We start from the raw sequence: 17,068 nt of genomic DNA, 5'->3' as shown, positions 1-17,068 counted from the left end.
TTGTCAAAATGTCTCTGAAAATAATATGATTATTGTCCATTTTGTGATATTTTCACTGTGGCCTTTCTATCCATGTAAATTACAGTGTTGACTACGAGCATGAAGTTCTGTTGATCAATCTATTTAGTCTGTTCGTGAGAAGCATAGAATAGTAAAATGACTAATTAGAGTTTACATTGCATGCTAACCTTATACATTGCTAATTCATGAACTTTTGCTTGTTTCTTTTTAATTCAGAAAATGCATGCTGATTAGCCATTCAGCAATATTTGGGAACCATAGACTCATTTGCACTTCAGAGTTCCCTGTCTTGTCTAATTAATTCTCCTACTCATTCTTTATAACCTGGGAAGCTTCAAATACATCTCTGTGAGGAGAGAGAACTGTCCTGTACATTTCATCACAGGAACCACAGAAATAACACTCTAATTGAGATTCAAAGTAGTATGATTGCTATACCCCCTATTAGATAAATGAATGAATAACTAATGATTTGGTACTGTCTCACCTCTTTGAGAAACAGGTTACTCAATTATACCACTTCACAGTTTGTGATAGCAAACTCGTAGGCTACGTCTACAATAGAGAGTTTTGTCAACAAAATCAGGGTTTTGTCAACAAAACTTGGAGTGTCTACACACAAAATGTATTTTGTCAACAGTCTGTTGGCAAAACCTGGCACTTCCGACAACTGTTCTGCGATGAGGAATAATGCCTTTGTCAATTTCTGTCGACAAAAAAGCCATGTAGATGCTCTGAGGGGGTGATGGAGCTCTGACAGACAGGGCTTCCAGTTCACTGCGCAGCCATGTTTTCTGAGCTTCTGGTTGGCTGCTCTGTCGAGAGAGCAGACAGGCACTCTGTCTGCTTTCTGTCAAAAGAGCAGATCTCTTTCCCAATCCGCTTTTGTGTGTGGACATGAAGATGTCTTCCGTCAACAGATCACTGTAGTGTAGACGTAGCCTTACAGTAAGATTTTGTGCAGTGTAATTCAGGAATATTATTTCAATAAGCTATCTAACAGCTTTTATTGGTAAGGTTGTGAAGTGTACTTTCTGTCCAGCTATGAAATTTTCACTTAACTAGTGCTATTGAAGGGTGGTGGTAACTGATTAGAATCCACGAAACCCAATTAAATCCCTGAGGACTCCTTTAATTAGAATCCAGGAATCCCAGACTATGCATCACCAAGTTTTCTGTGTATTTCAGTTGTGAATTCTCCTCGCCTTGGACCTAAAGGTGATACAGTAGCTCATATAATTATCAATGCCAATGATGATGCTTTTGGAACACTTCAGCTCTCTGCTCCATCTGTGCAAGTTGCTGAAAACTACATTGGACCAATCATCAATGTGACCAGAACTGGGGGAATATTTGCAGATGTATCTGTGAAGTTTAAAGCTGTGCCAATAACTGCAACAGCTGGTAAGAAAAGAGAATTGTAAAAATACACGTCCTTTGTCGAGGATGCAATCAGATACATACTATGGCAAGGGCCTCTCTTACCCAGGCCATTGCTCCATCAGTCTCTTGCCCTTTCCCCCAGGCACTGGGGTTTTGCAAAGTGTCTCCATGGTTGGGAGCCCAGCCACATCTCCTTGGACTCCCTCCCCTGATGTTTCTGAACTGGAGTTGGTCTGACTTCCTGTCAGGCTCCTACTCTTTTGCTCTACTTGCTCTCTGTCCCCCCTACACTTCGCTTCCCCACCTTCCAACTGTGGAGGGTTTTTAAAGGCCTTCATCAAGCCAGTAGTGGAGTCAGCTGGCCCCTGTTGGCCTGAGATAGCTCCCTCCGAGCTGCTTGTAATTGACGTGCTGTCTGCTGCTTGTATTTAGCAGTTTTTTTCCCTTTTGGGTTGCCAATCCCCGACTCCGCCAGAGCCTTCTGGCCTGACCCTGCCACAACACTCTAGCAACCAGAATTAACGAGAAGTTTACTTGAATAGTAAATGAATAGTGAAGAACGTAGGCCTTGTGTTGTATGCCAACAGAAATAAATATCATTTTAGTTAATAGCAATTATTAAAGGAATTATTACGGGATATAACATTTATATGTCAGTCAGTAATACACTTCTCTTTTAAAGCAGGGGGATTGTCATTTTTAAGTTGAACCTGTTCAGTGAGGTAAAAGCAGTTTCAGGACTAATGTTAGCTTCCCTTTGGGGCTTTTATAGATCCACCTTTCCCCATTTTAAAAACCTTGTACATCTTCTCAATGTCTGAAAAATCCAGAGAGACAATGGATGCTATTTAACTTGGACCTTGATCCAGCAAAGTTTTATACATATGAATAATCCCATTAACCAAAGTGAAATATTAGAAAAAAATGTTCTCTTCATTCTCTTTCCACTGTAGTAATCCCTGATGTTACTTGTAACAATAGTAGGGAAAATAATTCCATGTAGAAATCTGATTTTAAGTGGATTATCACCTTTTTATGTAAACTTTACAGTTACATTATTGCGAAGGATTTATCTCCACTGTAATATTATCTTAAAGTATAGCTCAAGTATTCTCCCTCAGCTGGGGTTCACACACACACACATGCACACAAAGTCTGTAAATCAAGGTAAGTGGCGCTTTAAGCTTGAACTAGGGTGAGGTGAGGGTATGTGTGTATGGGGAGGTGCGTGCTGTAGAAACATAAACTAATAAGGCAGTGGGTAATGTGGATGCAGCAGCTGCTAATCTAATCACTCTGCTAAGCCTATTGCTCTGTGTATCTTGAGTGGTGTTTCCATAGTGAACAAGGGGTTGCAGTGTTAGCTAACTCCCTTGGAAAAAGTTGCTTCTTGTCACCAGTTCCTCCTGGAACTCCTCGGGCAGTTGGCAATACAAACAACTGCAAGCTACAAACTGCTTTTATGGAGTGGGCATATTCCATCCAACAGTGGCATTGGACAACACCAGCTACTATCCTCAAATGCTTCCCGCATTTGGCAGTAAAATCTCCATCTCATCCAAGCTGAGCCACAGTCATTTCTCTGCTGTCCAAGCCTCAGACTCCACCAGGCCCTTACTGCATTGTTGGGTTTGCAGAAAAAGGCGTTTTATTGGTTGCTGTGTGCAACCAAGTTAGGAACACCAACACTTACGAGGTGTGTTTTAAAACATTTCCTTAGGTGATAACAACTTTCTATGCACAGGTGAAGACTACAGTGTAGCCTCATCAGATGTTGTCTTACTAGAAGGGGAAACCAGTAAAGCTGTGCCAATTTACATCATTAATGATAACAATCCTGAGACTGATGAAACCTTTCATGTGCAGCTGCTGAATCAGACAACAGGAGGAGCCTTGCTTGGAGCATTGACTCAAGCAGTCATTACCATTGAAGCCTCGGATGATCCATTTGGATCTTTTGGTAACCTGGACTAATTTGAATGTCTTTATTCTCTCTTTTTTTAGCAAATCTGTTTAGACAGGATGCACCATAGTTTTCATCTTAGCTGAGCCATCACTGTGTATGTGTCTGGCCATGGACACCGGCACTGAAGAGAGCATGGGTGCAGGAGGTACCCTGTTGTAGCTCCCATAGGCACCATGAGGCTGTTTTGAATGCAGTTTAATGTTGAACCAAGTCAAAATGAAATGCTTCCTTTCAACTACAATGAGAACGTTTCAATACAATCTTATTTTAAAAAAAAAAATCCATGGAAAAACTTTTTCTAGTTTTATGCCTGTCAGGACAAAAACCAAGTATCTAGAATTCCCAGTGTGTTACAAATTGTATTGGTTTTGATTTTTAAATCTGCATATCTCTTTGCAAATCTGGGGTGGATTTAAGCCAGTAATACACAAATGTTCATTTTCTTTGGCATTTTTTATTGTTCCTTGTGTTCTGCCCTTCCCTCCCTCTTTTGTCCTTTGTTGTTGTTATTGTTTGTTTCCATTTTGTAACTGCAAAAGAGGAAATGACAGCAAGTTGGTCATCTAAAATTTTTGTTTCCAGTTTTGTTCTTTTTTTTTGTTTTGTTTTAAAGGGTATAGTAGAAAACCAAATTTTTGTGAAAAATATCTGGGTGTGTGGTGGGGGGAATCATTTTTGAGAAAACATTTTGGGTGTGAAATGTTTAGTTTAGGTCGGAGTGGGCAATAAGCAACCATTGAGCTGGATGCTGTTTGCCTGGGTTAGCCCCACTCGGCCTTTGGGCACTTTATTTACCAGTATGTCTGTGTATATGGTCTGTTGGCTGTGGTCTGCCATTCCCAGCCAATGGGAGCTGCAGAAAGCAGTGTCCCAATTCTGACCGCTTCTGTAGTTCCCATTGGCCAGGAACAATGATCTGTAGCCAGTGGAAGCTGCAAGTGTCAGTTCCTGTGGACACACAGGTAAATAAAGCATCTGGGGCTATCCTTGGCAAAGCACGTCCAGCTTGTGGTCAACTTATTGCCTGCCCTTAGATTAGAGGTATCTTATTGCTGTTTCTGTTCTCTTACTGGGAAAGATGATCAGAAATGACTCTTAGTGTCTCTCCTGTCCAGTTCTGAGTAAACATGTAGTGGAAGGTTCCTGGTTATGTGTGGGAGTTTACCTTCATTTGCTAGTACAATATATAGATAAAGCTAGTAGACTTTGCACCTTAGTTTTACAAATACCAGTTACAATCTCATATCAAAATGCATTAAAAGTAGTTTAATTCTGTAGTGTATATACTGCAAACAGTGTCAGCAAAATGAACAAAGTTTTTTATGAGGAATATAATTGATTAAGTCCTAATGTTAGCGATGAGGAAATAAAGGTCTCCCCTATATGCTTCAGTTTTTCAGATCAATGAAGTCACCATAGAAGAGCCAGAGTTCAGTTCAGTGATGGTAAACTTACCAATAATCCGCAATGCTGGGACACTTGGCACTGTTACCATTCAGTGGGCTGCCACCATTAAGGGACAGCTTGCAACTGGAGACTTGCGTGTTGTCTCAGGTAATGTTACCTTTGGCCCCGGGGAAGCCATGCGGACGCTGCTGTTAGAGATCCTGGCTGATGATGAACCAGAAATCCAAGAGGTGGGTCGAACCCTGTCTGGAGACAGACTTTTCCAGAAATGTTTCCCTCTATTTTATATAGCAATGCAGATTAGAGATTTTGTTCAAAATAAAGTGAAATTAAGCTGACAACACTGTTCTTGAAAAAGCAGATTCACCTATTAGCATTTATTCTCTTATCCTGGCTGCTGCTATTTTTCTTTTAGAAGATTCAACAGAACTTCAAATCTGTCTGTGAATAAATCAGATTATTTAAGAAATGTAATCATTTTTATTAGATTAGGTTTACTGGTGATAGATAACATTAGACATGAGTTTCTGTCTAACTGACCATCCTAGAATTATATTGCAATATGTAGAGGAAATAAAACTAAACACCTGGATGAATTGCATTGGTTAAATCTGACCTAAGGTAAAGCAAAAACTGAACTCATTGGTGTTGCACCAGTGACACAAGGGCTGAATATAGATTGTACAATAATCTGGAGAGATTGTTCTGGGAGAGGAGTGGAAGAGCAGGTATTACAATATGATGAATTTATGAATAATTTACAGTTGCTTTCTGACTCAATTTGCATTTTTGAAAGAATTTCCCATTTTGTCATAAGTTTGACTTCTTCTGAAATATCCTCATCATGACTCATGATCCTGAAAAATAGTTGTACATCCTTTTTAAAAAAATAACAGAATGAAAATAATTCTGAGACCAAAGAGTTTTCTGTCTGGTTTGATTTACCCTATCATAATTTTATTTAACATAATTATTTATTTTAGCGTGATTTCCTTCTTGACTTCATGGCTATGTTTAGACTTGGTGTCTTTCCTCTTTTTAAATAGATAGAAAACCTGCTGCTTTACAAAGTTGCCTATTATTTGTGTCATGCAAAGAAGACATAAAATAAGTTCTAGGGCTTTTTGCAGATATAAAACTTTTTTTGGCCATAGAACTGTTTGCATTCAGACAAATGTATGGACATTTTGCATGCTTTTAAACCTTCATGGTGAGTTGATGGGATTTTCACATGTATGCAAAAATCTCATGGATCATGGAAATTCTGTTTACATCAAAAATCGGATTACAATGGAGATTTCCATTAGTGTGGATCATTTTTACAGATAGTTATGGTTGTTATTCAGAATATTTAGAAATTGACTTTGCAGTACTCAAGAATTCCAGTGTTATACGATTAGAGGGGTAGCCAAGTTAGTCATGTATCTGAGGAAGCAGGTCTTTGCCCATGAAAGTGTATGCTACACAATATTTGTTATTATAATAGTAATAGTTGTATGTCTTAGGGGCAACGGGGAGAAGAAATTTGCACTGTGTCTTAAGCAGTTTTGTTTAATGTGTTTCAGGGATAATATATTTTCATCTCCCTTGATAATTATGGCAGCTGCTTTCTGCAGTTATAACCATGATACTGTCTACTAATAAGTCCACCTTTAATTTTTTTCCCACTTACTGTGGTGGAATGATGGCAATAGGGAAACTCGCAGAATCCCCAAAATGGGCACATAAGAGTATGGGGACATGACTCAAATTGATTCAGCAACAACTGTAGCTGTGAAATTCATTGCTCACCCAGAACACTACTGTGTTTAGTCTTTCAATGGATATAGTTCTTTAACACCTAGTGCTTATACTACTCTTTAGAAACACAAATGGCTGCATCACAAACACTTTGGTGTTATGGGTGAGCAGTTTTTCACATGAGTAGTCCCACTGAACTCGATGGGACAACTTCTTACTGTCCACCAAAGAGAGCCAGCAGTTCAAAACTAGCTGGTCCTAAACGATTTATCTGGGTTTCACAACATAATGTTGTAATTATATTTTTTAGGTTATCCATGTACAGTTAATACAGGCCTCAAATGGAGGTGCTATTGGATTAGGTGGCATGGCAAATATTATAATACCTGACAATGATAACCCTTACGGAACAGTCTGTTTCCATCATACCTTATACCACATTCAGGAGCCACTGGAAAGAAGTTCACTTGCAAACATAACTGTCAAGAGAAGGTTTGTTTAATGTTAGTTTTTCTTTTTATGTAAATGTTGATGGTCCTCCTGTATTTTTACTGAGGTTACAACCACATGGGCTTTTTCTCATAGTTAATTTTGTTCTGATTTCCTTTTATTACAGTTTAACCAATAATATAATCAAAGTCATCTTTGGCTCCTATGTTTGTGCTTTTAGCTTAAAGCATGTATGTCTCTTTTTCAGACACATTTATAAAGAAACATCTATTTTAATTTGTCTTTTTAATTATTTAAAAACAGGACAAGAGCATTCCCTGCTCCCGCATGTCTAGATGCAGGATAAAAGAGGGCAAGGCTCAACATGGCTCAGGCATGGCAGAGGGAGGACGAGCATTGCTTTTGTGATTTGTCCCCCTATGAATAGAAGCAAAGAGGGCAGGGCTGGATAGGTTTGGCTTCTCTCCCTTGCCAGACAGTAGAACTAGCAGGTTGGAAGGGGAGCATCTATGTATAATTAACCATAACACGAACTATAAAAAAAAAAAAAAAAAAAGGTCCCTTCCACAATGGGTCCCTGCTAAGTTTTTCTAGTAGTAGCTTCCAAGAGGATTAATTTTAAATAGTATTATGTGAAACTATTAAACTTTAAAAGGCTGATAACTTGTGTTTTAGTCTCTCTTCTTAATGGACAGACCTACAAATATAAGAAAAACTCTCTTAACTCATTAACATGACTCTCTTATTTATCACCACACCTTATAGTGAGGGAAGATTTGGTCAGCTGCAAGTGTTCTACAGTACTTCTGAGGTTGATATGGTAACTCTTGCAATAGAGCAAGGCCAGGATATGCTGACTTACTATGAATTTCCTGTGCAAGGAATTCCTGACCAGTTGTCAAGGACTAAAGTGAATGTCTCAACAGCAAGTGATCCATTAAACACCTGTGCAATTCAATGCCTAAAAGAACAAGCATGTTTAGCCTTTATATTCTCTAGTACCTCTGTATTTCCTTTGTGCTTTTGGCTAACATCGTGGATCAGCCCAGTAACCAACAGTTCAGGATTCTGGACCTACAAGAAAAATGTCACCCGTGTGTCCTCTCTTTTTGGTTCACAAGCCACTGCTGGCAGTGACTATGAATCAGTTACAAGTCAATGGGCCATAATGCCAGAAGGGGAACACTTTGCAAATCTCACAGTTACCGTACTTCCTGACAATTTGCCAGAGTTGGATGAGAAGTTTACTGTATCCCTTTTGAAGGTTGAGCTGATGAACACTTCATCCAGCTTAAAAAACCAGCCAAAGATAGGACAGCCAAATACCTCTACAGTTGTCATAATGATGAATGGAGATGCTTTTGGAGTATTTGTAATGTACATTATAAGTCCCAATGCAACAGAGAAAGGTCTATATGTGGAACTTGAAGAGCATCCTCAGACCAATGTGCAGCTTATGATACACAGAACAGAAGGCAGCTTAGGACAAGTGACGGTGGAATGGAATGTGATTGGTGGAACAGCTACCCAAAACTTGGATTTCATAGGTGATGGTGAGATTCTGGTGTTTGCTGAAGGTGAGGCAAGGTTTATCTTCACTTTTTTTCCCCTTTCTTGGTGGAGAGAGGTAGAGGGAGATAGAAAAGTAGAGAGATTTCTTGACCTTTAAACTCAGATGTAAAGGAACTGGTAGCTATGCCTCCTGGAAATACTCTGTTGTGTGATAGATGGACATTCTCAAGCATATTGTGCTACTTAGCAGCTCATCCGTATGAGCTTTAAGATCCAGTCTCCTATAATTAAATATATATAAATATAATAGTAAAATCTGAGAGTATGGCTTAGTCTTTCGGGGCCTGTTGTGCCACACACTGTAAAGGCCTGGTTCCTGTTCCATTTACCCTGAATGACTCCACTAAAGTTTGTTGTTCTACAGATTGAAATTCATCCAGTACTCTCTCGTTCGACAACATCCCTGGTCTGGCAGGAGCAGCGCCTCGTTAGCATCTGCCAAAGTGGCTCGTTACCATGCCCCTTCCAAAAGGCAGGGGCTAGTGTAGCCACGGCCAGTCAGTTTTACAAAATGAGTAAATAGTTTCACACCTAGCACCTATGGATGACACACCTCTGAACACACCTGTGTTGGGCTACAGGGATGTGCTAGATGTGGCTTGGCACTAGCAGCTGGAAGCCACTCTAACCCCACTGTGTTATCGCTGGTGGTGGTGGGGACTTGTGGGTTTAAATCACCCGGGGGCAGTAGGTGGGGCCAGCAGATGCACATGTATGGGGAAGTGAACAGGGACCCCCACCTGCCCTTCGAATTCTGACAGAGGAAGGGGGCCCACTTGGAGGATGTGAGGACTTTTCACTAAGGTAAATTGAGTTTAAGACCCATGGTTTAAGCTATCCAAGACAGACGGCTATCTGGTATGTAATTGGTTATGACTTCAATACCTGTATATTTTTCTTACCTTTTTCCTTTCAGGTGAAACTAAAAAGGTGGTCACATTGACCATTTTAGATGATTCAGAGCCAGAGGATAATGAAAATATCATAATCAGCCTGACCCAGACTGAAGGAGGGAGTCGTATTCTCCCTAGCTCTGACACTGTCACTGTGGTTATTCTGGCTAATGACAATGTGGCAGGAGTTATTAGCTTTCAGACAGCCTCAAGATCTGTTATTGGTCATGAAGGTGGGTTCCTCTTTATGTTGACCCCACTAACTCCATTTGCTATCAGTTTTCTTATTCATACTTTCTCTTAATGAGGACTTAGGTTGCTTATCCATTTGCTTATGCTGGAAAAGTTGTCAGAAAACCATATGCAGAGGATAATCTAGCTACCCTGCATGTGTTCCATTGCAGTTCAGATGCCTTTATATGTATGTCCTTTGACAGGAAAGAGAGAGGTTAGGTTCAAAATATGCAAAGTAACTTCAGCATTGCTTCCCATTTGTTTTCTGATGCTCACATTCTAGTTTTAACAGCTAGTTGCCCCTTTTTATCTTTCCCTTTTATTCATTTTGTGCCAAATTCTGCACCTGAATACAGCCCTTTTAGACTTCATTTTATGTAGGTGTCTATGCATATGCAGCCACATTCATAGTATAAGCTTATATAAACTATAAAGATGTGACTAAAAGACCTGGTTAAAGGTTAACACATACATTTCCTCCTTTTCTTATCCCTTCATGAGCCTACTGTTTAGTGAAATTACCGTATATGTTTTAGCCACCGGTTTGGGTCGTAGCAGTCCTGTCTTCTCTCTGTCAGAATTAAAATAGTGTCTCATGGATATTTTAAAAGCATAAGAGTTTGAATTGGACAAAATGTTTTTCTACTAGTGCCCTGAGGCGGCACATTGCATGTTTGGTCTAAAAGTTTGCTGTATTTTTCAGATGGTCATGATTGCCTTGGTTTATCTTTTGCTTGAGTCTAAAGAGCTACAGCATTATATATTTCTCTAAAATTTGATGATCAGTTTGTCAAGACAAATTAAACAGACGTTGATTTCCCAGTGAATGCTTTTATTGTACTTTTTGTTGAAAAATATTTTCAATTGATCTCCGTAAAGCAAATATATTATTTGCTATACATGATGGGGCATCATAACTCTGAAAAATTTATGTAGGTGGTTTATGTTGATTCTGTGCTGGTGTGTGCCTCAGTTTTTATCCTTTATTCCTCTGCATTAATGGTTCTGATCAGCATGTCGAACCAGCTGTAACCTGACAAGCTAAGAAGAGCCATCAATGAGCACAAGGAATTAACAGAAACTGTCTTGGTACCAGAGATTATGGTGACCCTCATGAGTCTTCAATGGGTTAAAGTTTATTTGCAAACCATTAGCAAAACTGTTACTTTAGAACTGAAACGCTTTGTTATTGTAGTTGGAAAACTCTACTGAGCGTGATTCTCTAGCTACTAAAGAATGAGTATTCATTGGTTTACAGCAAGAGAAAGAATCCCATAGAATCTCTTGGTTAAAAAGAAAAAAGTAGGTCTTCAGAGAGACATATATAGAGCTTGATTTTTTATTGCAGTTTTAGACCTGTTTTTTCTTTGATGACCAGTCTGTCAAGACAAATTAAATAGACATAGATTTCCCAGTGAATGCTATGACTGTGACCATGATGCAGTGGCTTTTGTTACCAGACAAAACAGCTTCAAATGCCATGTTGTTTAATATTTTCTGTATTACTAAATAGTTTCACCATCCATCAAGTAAAACTTATACATCTGACACATTTTAGGTTGATATTCAGTGTCCCTAACCCTCATGCAATTCTCAGTATATACATTTTTGAATATTAAAGTAGAAAAATGTTTACTGAAGGCAGAAATTGTATTCATAGTGTTCACTTTTACTAAAGTTCTTTCTGTATATATCAACCAAAGTTCTAAGTAATACTGCTCAATAACGCACCGCTCGGAATCAGAAATAGTGTTCATTTAGATTTAAATTTTTAATCTTATGTTTTGATTTAGCCTGCTCGTGAGGCGTACACATTGTAACCAATTCCTATATCATAATTCACTTTGTTGTGATAAACAATGAAAAATCATTTTTGCATTGTATTGTATAATTTTTATTGAAATATGCTATGTGTTATTTGTACATTTTGCACTTGTGTTACTAAAATAATTAGTATGATCTACTTAATATAGGTTAGTTTTGAAATGGATGTGCAAAATTCTCAAATAGGATTGTGCAGTGCAGTATTAAACAATTTGATATTCCTCATTGGAAATCATAGCTCCTTTGTGTATATGCAGGTTTGCCGCTCTTCAATAATCGTGACAGGTTCAATGAAATTTGAACTTTCTTTTATGTCGAAAACAGCAGTGGAGCAGCTTAAGGCGGGATATAAATATCAGCACACTTTCAGCAGTTAACTTTGAACGTTTGAAATGCTAAATACACATACTATTCTACATATTTCAGGAAACGACTTAATTATGTTTGCATAGTTTATATATTTTCTTAAAATGTCTTCTATTTCTTCTTTAACAATTATTTCTGTTGTGGTCTCTTAATAACAAATTTCCATCTCTTTTCAGTGATGGACAAATATGGCATAACAGTGTTTCTTCAACAGAACAGAAAATGCCCAGAATATTTTTATGATGGCCTTCCTGTCAGTTTTAGCAGCACAATACTTCTTACAAGTATCCTGTCACGAGGCTGGTCTAAATTACATGGGTTTGGACCCTATGATCTTGGAGAGCCAATGTGGTGTACAGCCATCTCGGCCACATTCCTTTCCTTGCCTTTCTTAGCTGCACCAGGCTGAACTTGGGTGCATCTTTGGATCTGTCTCGGGTCTGATTCAGATCTCTCACAATGCAATACTGGTGGAGTTCTGTTTAAAACTCAGTGGAGTCACACTGGTATGGTACATACAGACACAGACCCCATAAGTCAGACAGATCATATGCCCATTTTATGCAGTAGTAAAGGCTTCACATCCAAGCAGGCCACATAGTCTGGTTTTCTATTGGACTATTATCCAAAGAAAAATAATTGCAGTGTAAAAAAGGGAAAAGAGGAAAATCTTACTACTTTTGTGAGTGGCAGTTTCAGATAGCTGCATAGATACCTGGTGTGAGTGACAGTTTCAGATAGACGCATAGATACCTGGTTCTTTCTAAGCCAGCCTTACCTTTTTCTTCTCTTTAGCCCTACAACTGGGTTTGTTCAGAGGCTACCTGAACCATGAAGGTCCTCAGATTTGATTAGGCTTGGAATAGCAACAGAGGAAAATTCTAAATAATTTCTTTGACTATCTCTAATATAAATAGGTCAGAAGGTCATTTTCTGGCATAAGAGATATTGAGCAGAACTTGATGACTGTATTTATGTACCCCTAAAATATGGTTTAATAGGAAAAAAAATAGATGCCTGCATTTTCTTTTATTTCAGTGAATAAGAATGATACAGCATATAACCTACAGATAATTAACATATGTGTTGTATTATTGACATACACAAATATCTTAATACTGTAGGTTTCTACATAATTTCTTCTCTTTCAGAAGCCAATGCAATACTGTATGTACTGGCAAACTTAAAATATTATGCACTTGAAAAATACTGTTGAAATACATATACAGTATGCTTATGTTTTAGAAATAAGCATCTGTCATATAATGTGTATGTATCTTCACATACCTAACTATACACGGAAATACATATGTTCATGTTTATACAGCATGTTGAACCTCAAGCCATCTTTTTGTATTTATGAACTTATTTTTAGGTTTTGGTTTTTCATATATTTTACAATACTTTCTCTACTATACATTAGATTTTTACTAAATTATCCATTAGATTGAATGCTAGAAATGCAAAAAGTATTAATGTGCTTTTTATAAATTAATATTAGCAACACTTTGATTAAGTATGTCTTTAGAAAGCATTAACGTTTTGTGAAGATGTTTTTGTGTATTTTTGAAAATCTGTAACTGATGCTATTATGTAAGTTAAAACTCTCATAAATGGAATTTACAGGTAATTATGCAAGCATTTTTGTGCATGCAATGTGGAAAATTACAGTGAAACATTAGCAAAACGTATATTTCTTGCCAGTGAAATATAGGAATTTACTTGTGTCATGGCTAGTACATACAGCATTTACTATCTTGTGTAGTTTGTGGATTGCCATTGTTCTGGTGCTTTGTGCATGTTCTGGTGGGTATTCATTTTTGCCTTCACATTGTAGTGGCTTTATACATCCTAGCATGCATTTTGATAGCCCTTTTGGTTACATTTTTCGAAACTGAACTAAAAACAGAACTGAAAGTTTTAGTATTTGGATTTCTCCATCCTTTATGTTAGAAGTAAACACGTATTACTATTCATAGTAAGCCTCACTCTAAAATATCAGTGGATACTTGAATGTGTTGGTTTTGGAATACTTACCGTAATTATGGAATGCATGCTTCTGATTCTTATAGGACTGATAGACAGCAAAGGCACTTCCCTGCAACACACATTTGATTATGTTCTTTATTCCTAGGAGAACAGTTGCAGTTCCACATCCTGAGAACTGCTCCTGCACTGGGAAATGTTACTGTTAATTGGAAAATTGTTGGACATCGCCTAGATCAAACATTTGAAAACTATTTTGGAGTACTCTTCTTTCCTGAGGTAATCCCATACAGAGTAACTGTTCAGCAGCAAAAGCTAGAGATAATATTGAAATTAAGGCAGAAGTGGAAAGGGGTTAACACCTTTCCAAATAATATTTTTTCCTGATCTATTTGATTGTTGTAACTGTCTATCTTTGATGTCTAAATTGGTAGCTTTTAGTTTTTGATACTTTAAATTTAAAACTTCTTAGAAGAAATCATTCAAAATGTGTGACGGAGGATGCCCTGGGTTTTGTACAGCAGTAATTAAACTATTTTGCCACTTAAAATAAACAGGAGTCATTGAATCTAACATTCTGTGTTGATCTGGTGGATGACCAAATTCCTGAAGAAAAGGAAGAATACCAAGTAGTCCTATACAACATCAGAACTCAAGGTACTGTAAAAGTGTAGTGTGCTGAATATCACAGATCATCTAAGAGGGAAAAAACTGTCATTTGCATTTTTCGTTTTTAATTTTATTTGTGACAACTTAAAGCATTGTAATATATTTCTTAACCTGTCAAACTTTGTTTCCATGTACTGCAGTTTGGTGGCTCTCTATGTGCATGCTAGTTCTACAATGTTCTGACTGGTATGTTTTAATTGGTTTTATAGTGAGCTCCACTCTACCCAGCAAAATCTATATTTTGCACCGCTATATAGAGGAGCATATTTGGACCTAATAATGCTATTTGGTTATTGTTGCTATGCAATAAGCCACTCCATATGTTTGTTCAGCTAATTCTTGTCTTGTCACAAGCATACTCCCCCCATGACCATTTATTTCTGGATACAAGATACAAGAAAGACAATAGATTTTTTTTTCCTGCCATTCAAATTATGCTGTGGGAGAAGCATCGAGGTTTGCATTCTCTCTGGTCACTGTTAAACAAACCTTAGATACTAAAGTAGGGCTAGATTTGCAAAGGTGTTCTTGTTTCACGGTGCCCTATCCAGGTTAGCAAAACCAAACCTTGCCCCATAATGACCTATCATTTGAATGTAGATTGGCTGATATTCTGTCTTCTCTTTTAATACTATCCTTTCATTAAATAGAGCTTTTTTTTGAGTAGTAGTATGCTATGTTTGCTGTAGAACATGCATGGATGTACACTGGCCAAAGAGTAACAACAAAGTCTATCATGTTTTCCTTGATTCATTGTACTGGGAATATAATTGACTGCATGGTGTGTTGGAGGAAATAATCATATAAACTGCTGTTGCTAATATTACAAAAATGGCTTCAGCTGCTTAACATGCTGTGTAGTTACTCCATTGACTGTTTTACAGGAGTTTCTTCAATGGGTGCTGCTGTCTTGGACAGCCAAGGGTATGAAGCTGTTTTGACAATAGAGGCCAGTGACGAACCCCATGGAGTTTTGAACTTTGCTTCTTCATCCAGGGTGGTTTTGATCCAAGAGGCAAACAAATCTATTCAACTTTTTATCAACAGAGAATTTGGGTCTTTAGGTGGGTGTTATTTCTCTAGGTGCAGAATGTTTTGTGCATCTTCTGCAACGTGGTCTTTTGTGGCCACAAAGGATCAAAAGGAATAGGATGCATCAAATATTTATATCTGTGTCTGCTCTCTTACTTTCAGAATCATATTTGCAAACATTTAGTTGCAGCTAAAAGTTAGAAAAGACAATAGCCTAACAGTCTTTCTTTCAATTTTAGTTAGTCTCCTCCAGAAACTTATCCAAATTCCTTTCCTTCTAACTGTCCACAGGGAATGACTTCTCCCTACACAGCAGTGCTTTCTTGTGGTCCACCAATCTTTACAAAACCCACTCATTTTTGGATCCCTGATGGAAAGGGTGGGGAGAATAGGTCTTTACATCTAAGTCTTCGTGACACTTTGTCATCTTTAATTTAATTTCCCTCTTCTGCTCCTTTTTGGACAACCTTATGGCCTAATATGTGTTGATGCTTCAAGAGAGATTTTCTGAAATTCCGTTTGGGTGTGTATGTGAGACACTTGTGTTTTCTTGGTAGCAGCAGCTACTGCTGCTATTTATATATTAAGTATTATTATTGTTATAGAATCAGCTGTACTGTGGCAGCACAGGTTGGGGCCCCACTGTGCCAATCACTATGCATACATACAATTAGGCTTGGCAGAATTCAGTTTTTATAACTGCAATGGATAATATGTGTTCCTATTTTTAAATGTTTTTAATTTGTACTTATAAATTTCACAGTTGAAGGAAATTTTTTTCTTTTGCCTTGAATTGACTATTGCGTGGATTAAGGGACATAGATGCAAGACTTTAGAGACTTGTACTTCATTAGGGAAATAATTCAATTTTGATATGTCGATTCTAATGTCCATTGCCAGAATTGCATATCTGAAATAAACTTATTACCCTAGTATAGAATTACCCTTTGAAGGGGCCCCATTCTAAAACATGGTATAAGGGGTGGAAGGTGATTGGATGGCTGTGCTCATGTACCATTCTAATGCAAAAGAGTCTGAAATAGAAAAGTTTGAGAACCTCTGGATGAAGGCATTATGTCCATTTAGTTTTACTGTATCAAGTTCTAAAATTCTTAATTAGATCACACTCAACTTTTTGAGAGGGAAAGAAAAATCTATGCAGAAATACCCACAAAGCCACATTATCTCCCTTTTGCAAATCACTTTTAAGTTACTGAAGTGTTTTCAAAGCAAGGGCTTGAAATTAAGCCTTTTGTCCTTGGGAAGAGAATGAAAGATGGTCTTGAGTTTAAGGCACTAGACTGGTATCGGAGATCTGGGTTTTAATTCTGGATTATGTTACAGACTTCCTGTGTGACTTGGTATAAGTCACTAAGGGCCTGATTCAGAGCAACTCCCTTTGGCTTCAGTGGTTTTTGGATCAGGTCTTTGATCTGTGTGATGGAGTTACCCATCTGTAAAATGAGGCTAATATTCCCTCTGCATGCACTTTGTCTGTCTTGTTGATTTGGAATGTAGTTAAATA

At 37.9% G+C, this 17,068-nt stretch overlaps 1 protein-coding gene across 1 annotated transcript in view; it reads left to right on the top strand.

Annotated features, from left to right (window-relative positions):
- Positions 1 to 17,068, top strand: part of ADGRV1 (adhesion G protein-coupled receptor V1) — a 378,918-nt gene that overhangs the window by 67,137 nt on the left and 294,713 nt on the right. Inside the window, exons 29-37 of the mRNA XM_074994210.1 lie at positions 1,210 to 1,425; positions 3,149 to 3,364; positions 4,763 to 5,007; positions 6,828 to 7,009; positions 7,733 to 8,544; positions 9,456 to 9,665; positions 13,991 to 14,121; positions 14,400 to 14,499; positions 15,396 to 15,575. Of these exons, the coding sequence (XP_074850311.1) occupies positions 1,210 to 1,425; positions 3,149 to 3,364; positions 4,763 to 5,007; positions 6,828 to 7,009; positions 7,733 to 8,544; positions 9,456 to 9,665; positions 13,991 to 14,121; positions 14,400 to 14,499; positions 15,396 to 15,575 (2,292 nt within the window). The remainder of the gene's footprint in view (positions 1 to 1,209; positions 1,426 to 3,148; positions 3,365 to 4,762; positions 5,008 to 6,827; positions 7,010 to 7,732; positions 8,545 to 9,455; positions 9,666 to 13,990; positions 14,122 to 14,399; positions 14,500 to 15,395; positions 15,576 to 17,068) is intronic.

The sequence above is a fragment of the Carettochelys insculpta genome, chromosome 5, assembly GCF_033958435.1.
Source record: "Carettochelys insculpta isolate YL-2023 chromosome 5, ASM3395843v1, whole genome shotgun sequence".
In the NCBI taxonomy this organism is placed as follows: Eukaryota; Metazoa; Chordata; order Testudines; family Carettochelyidae; genus Carettochelys; species Carettochelys insculpta.
The sequence above is the reverse complement of the archived record's forward strand: the minus strand, read 5'-3'. Positions and strand labels throughout refer to the sequence as shown.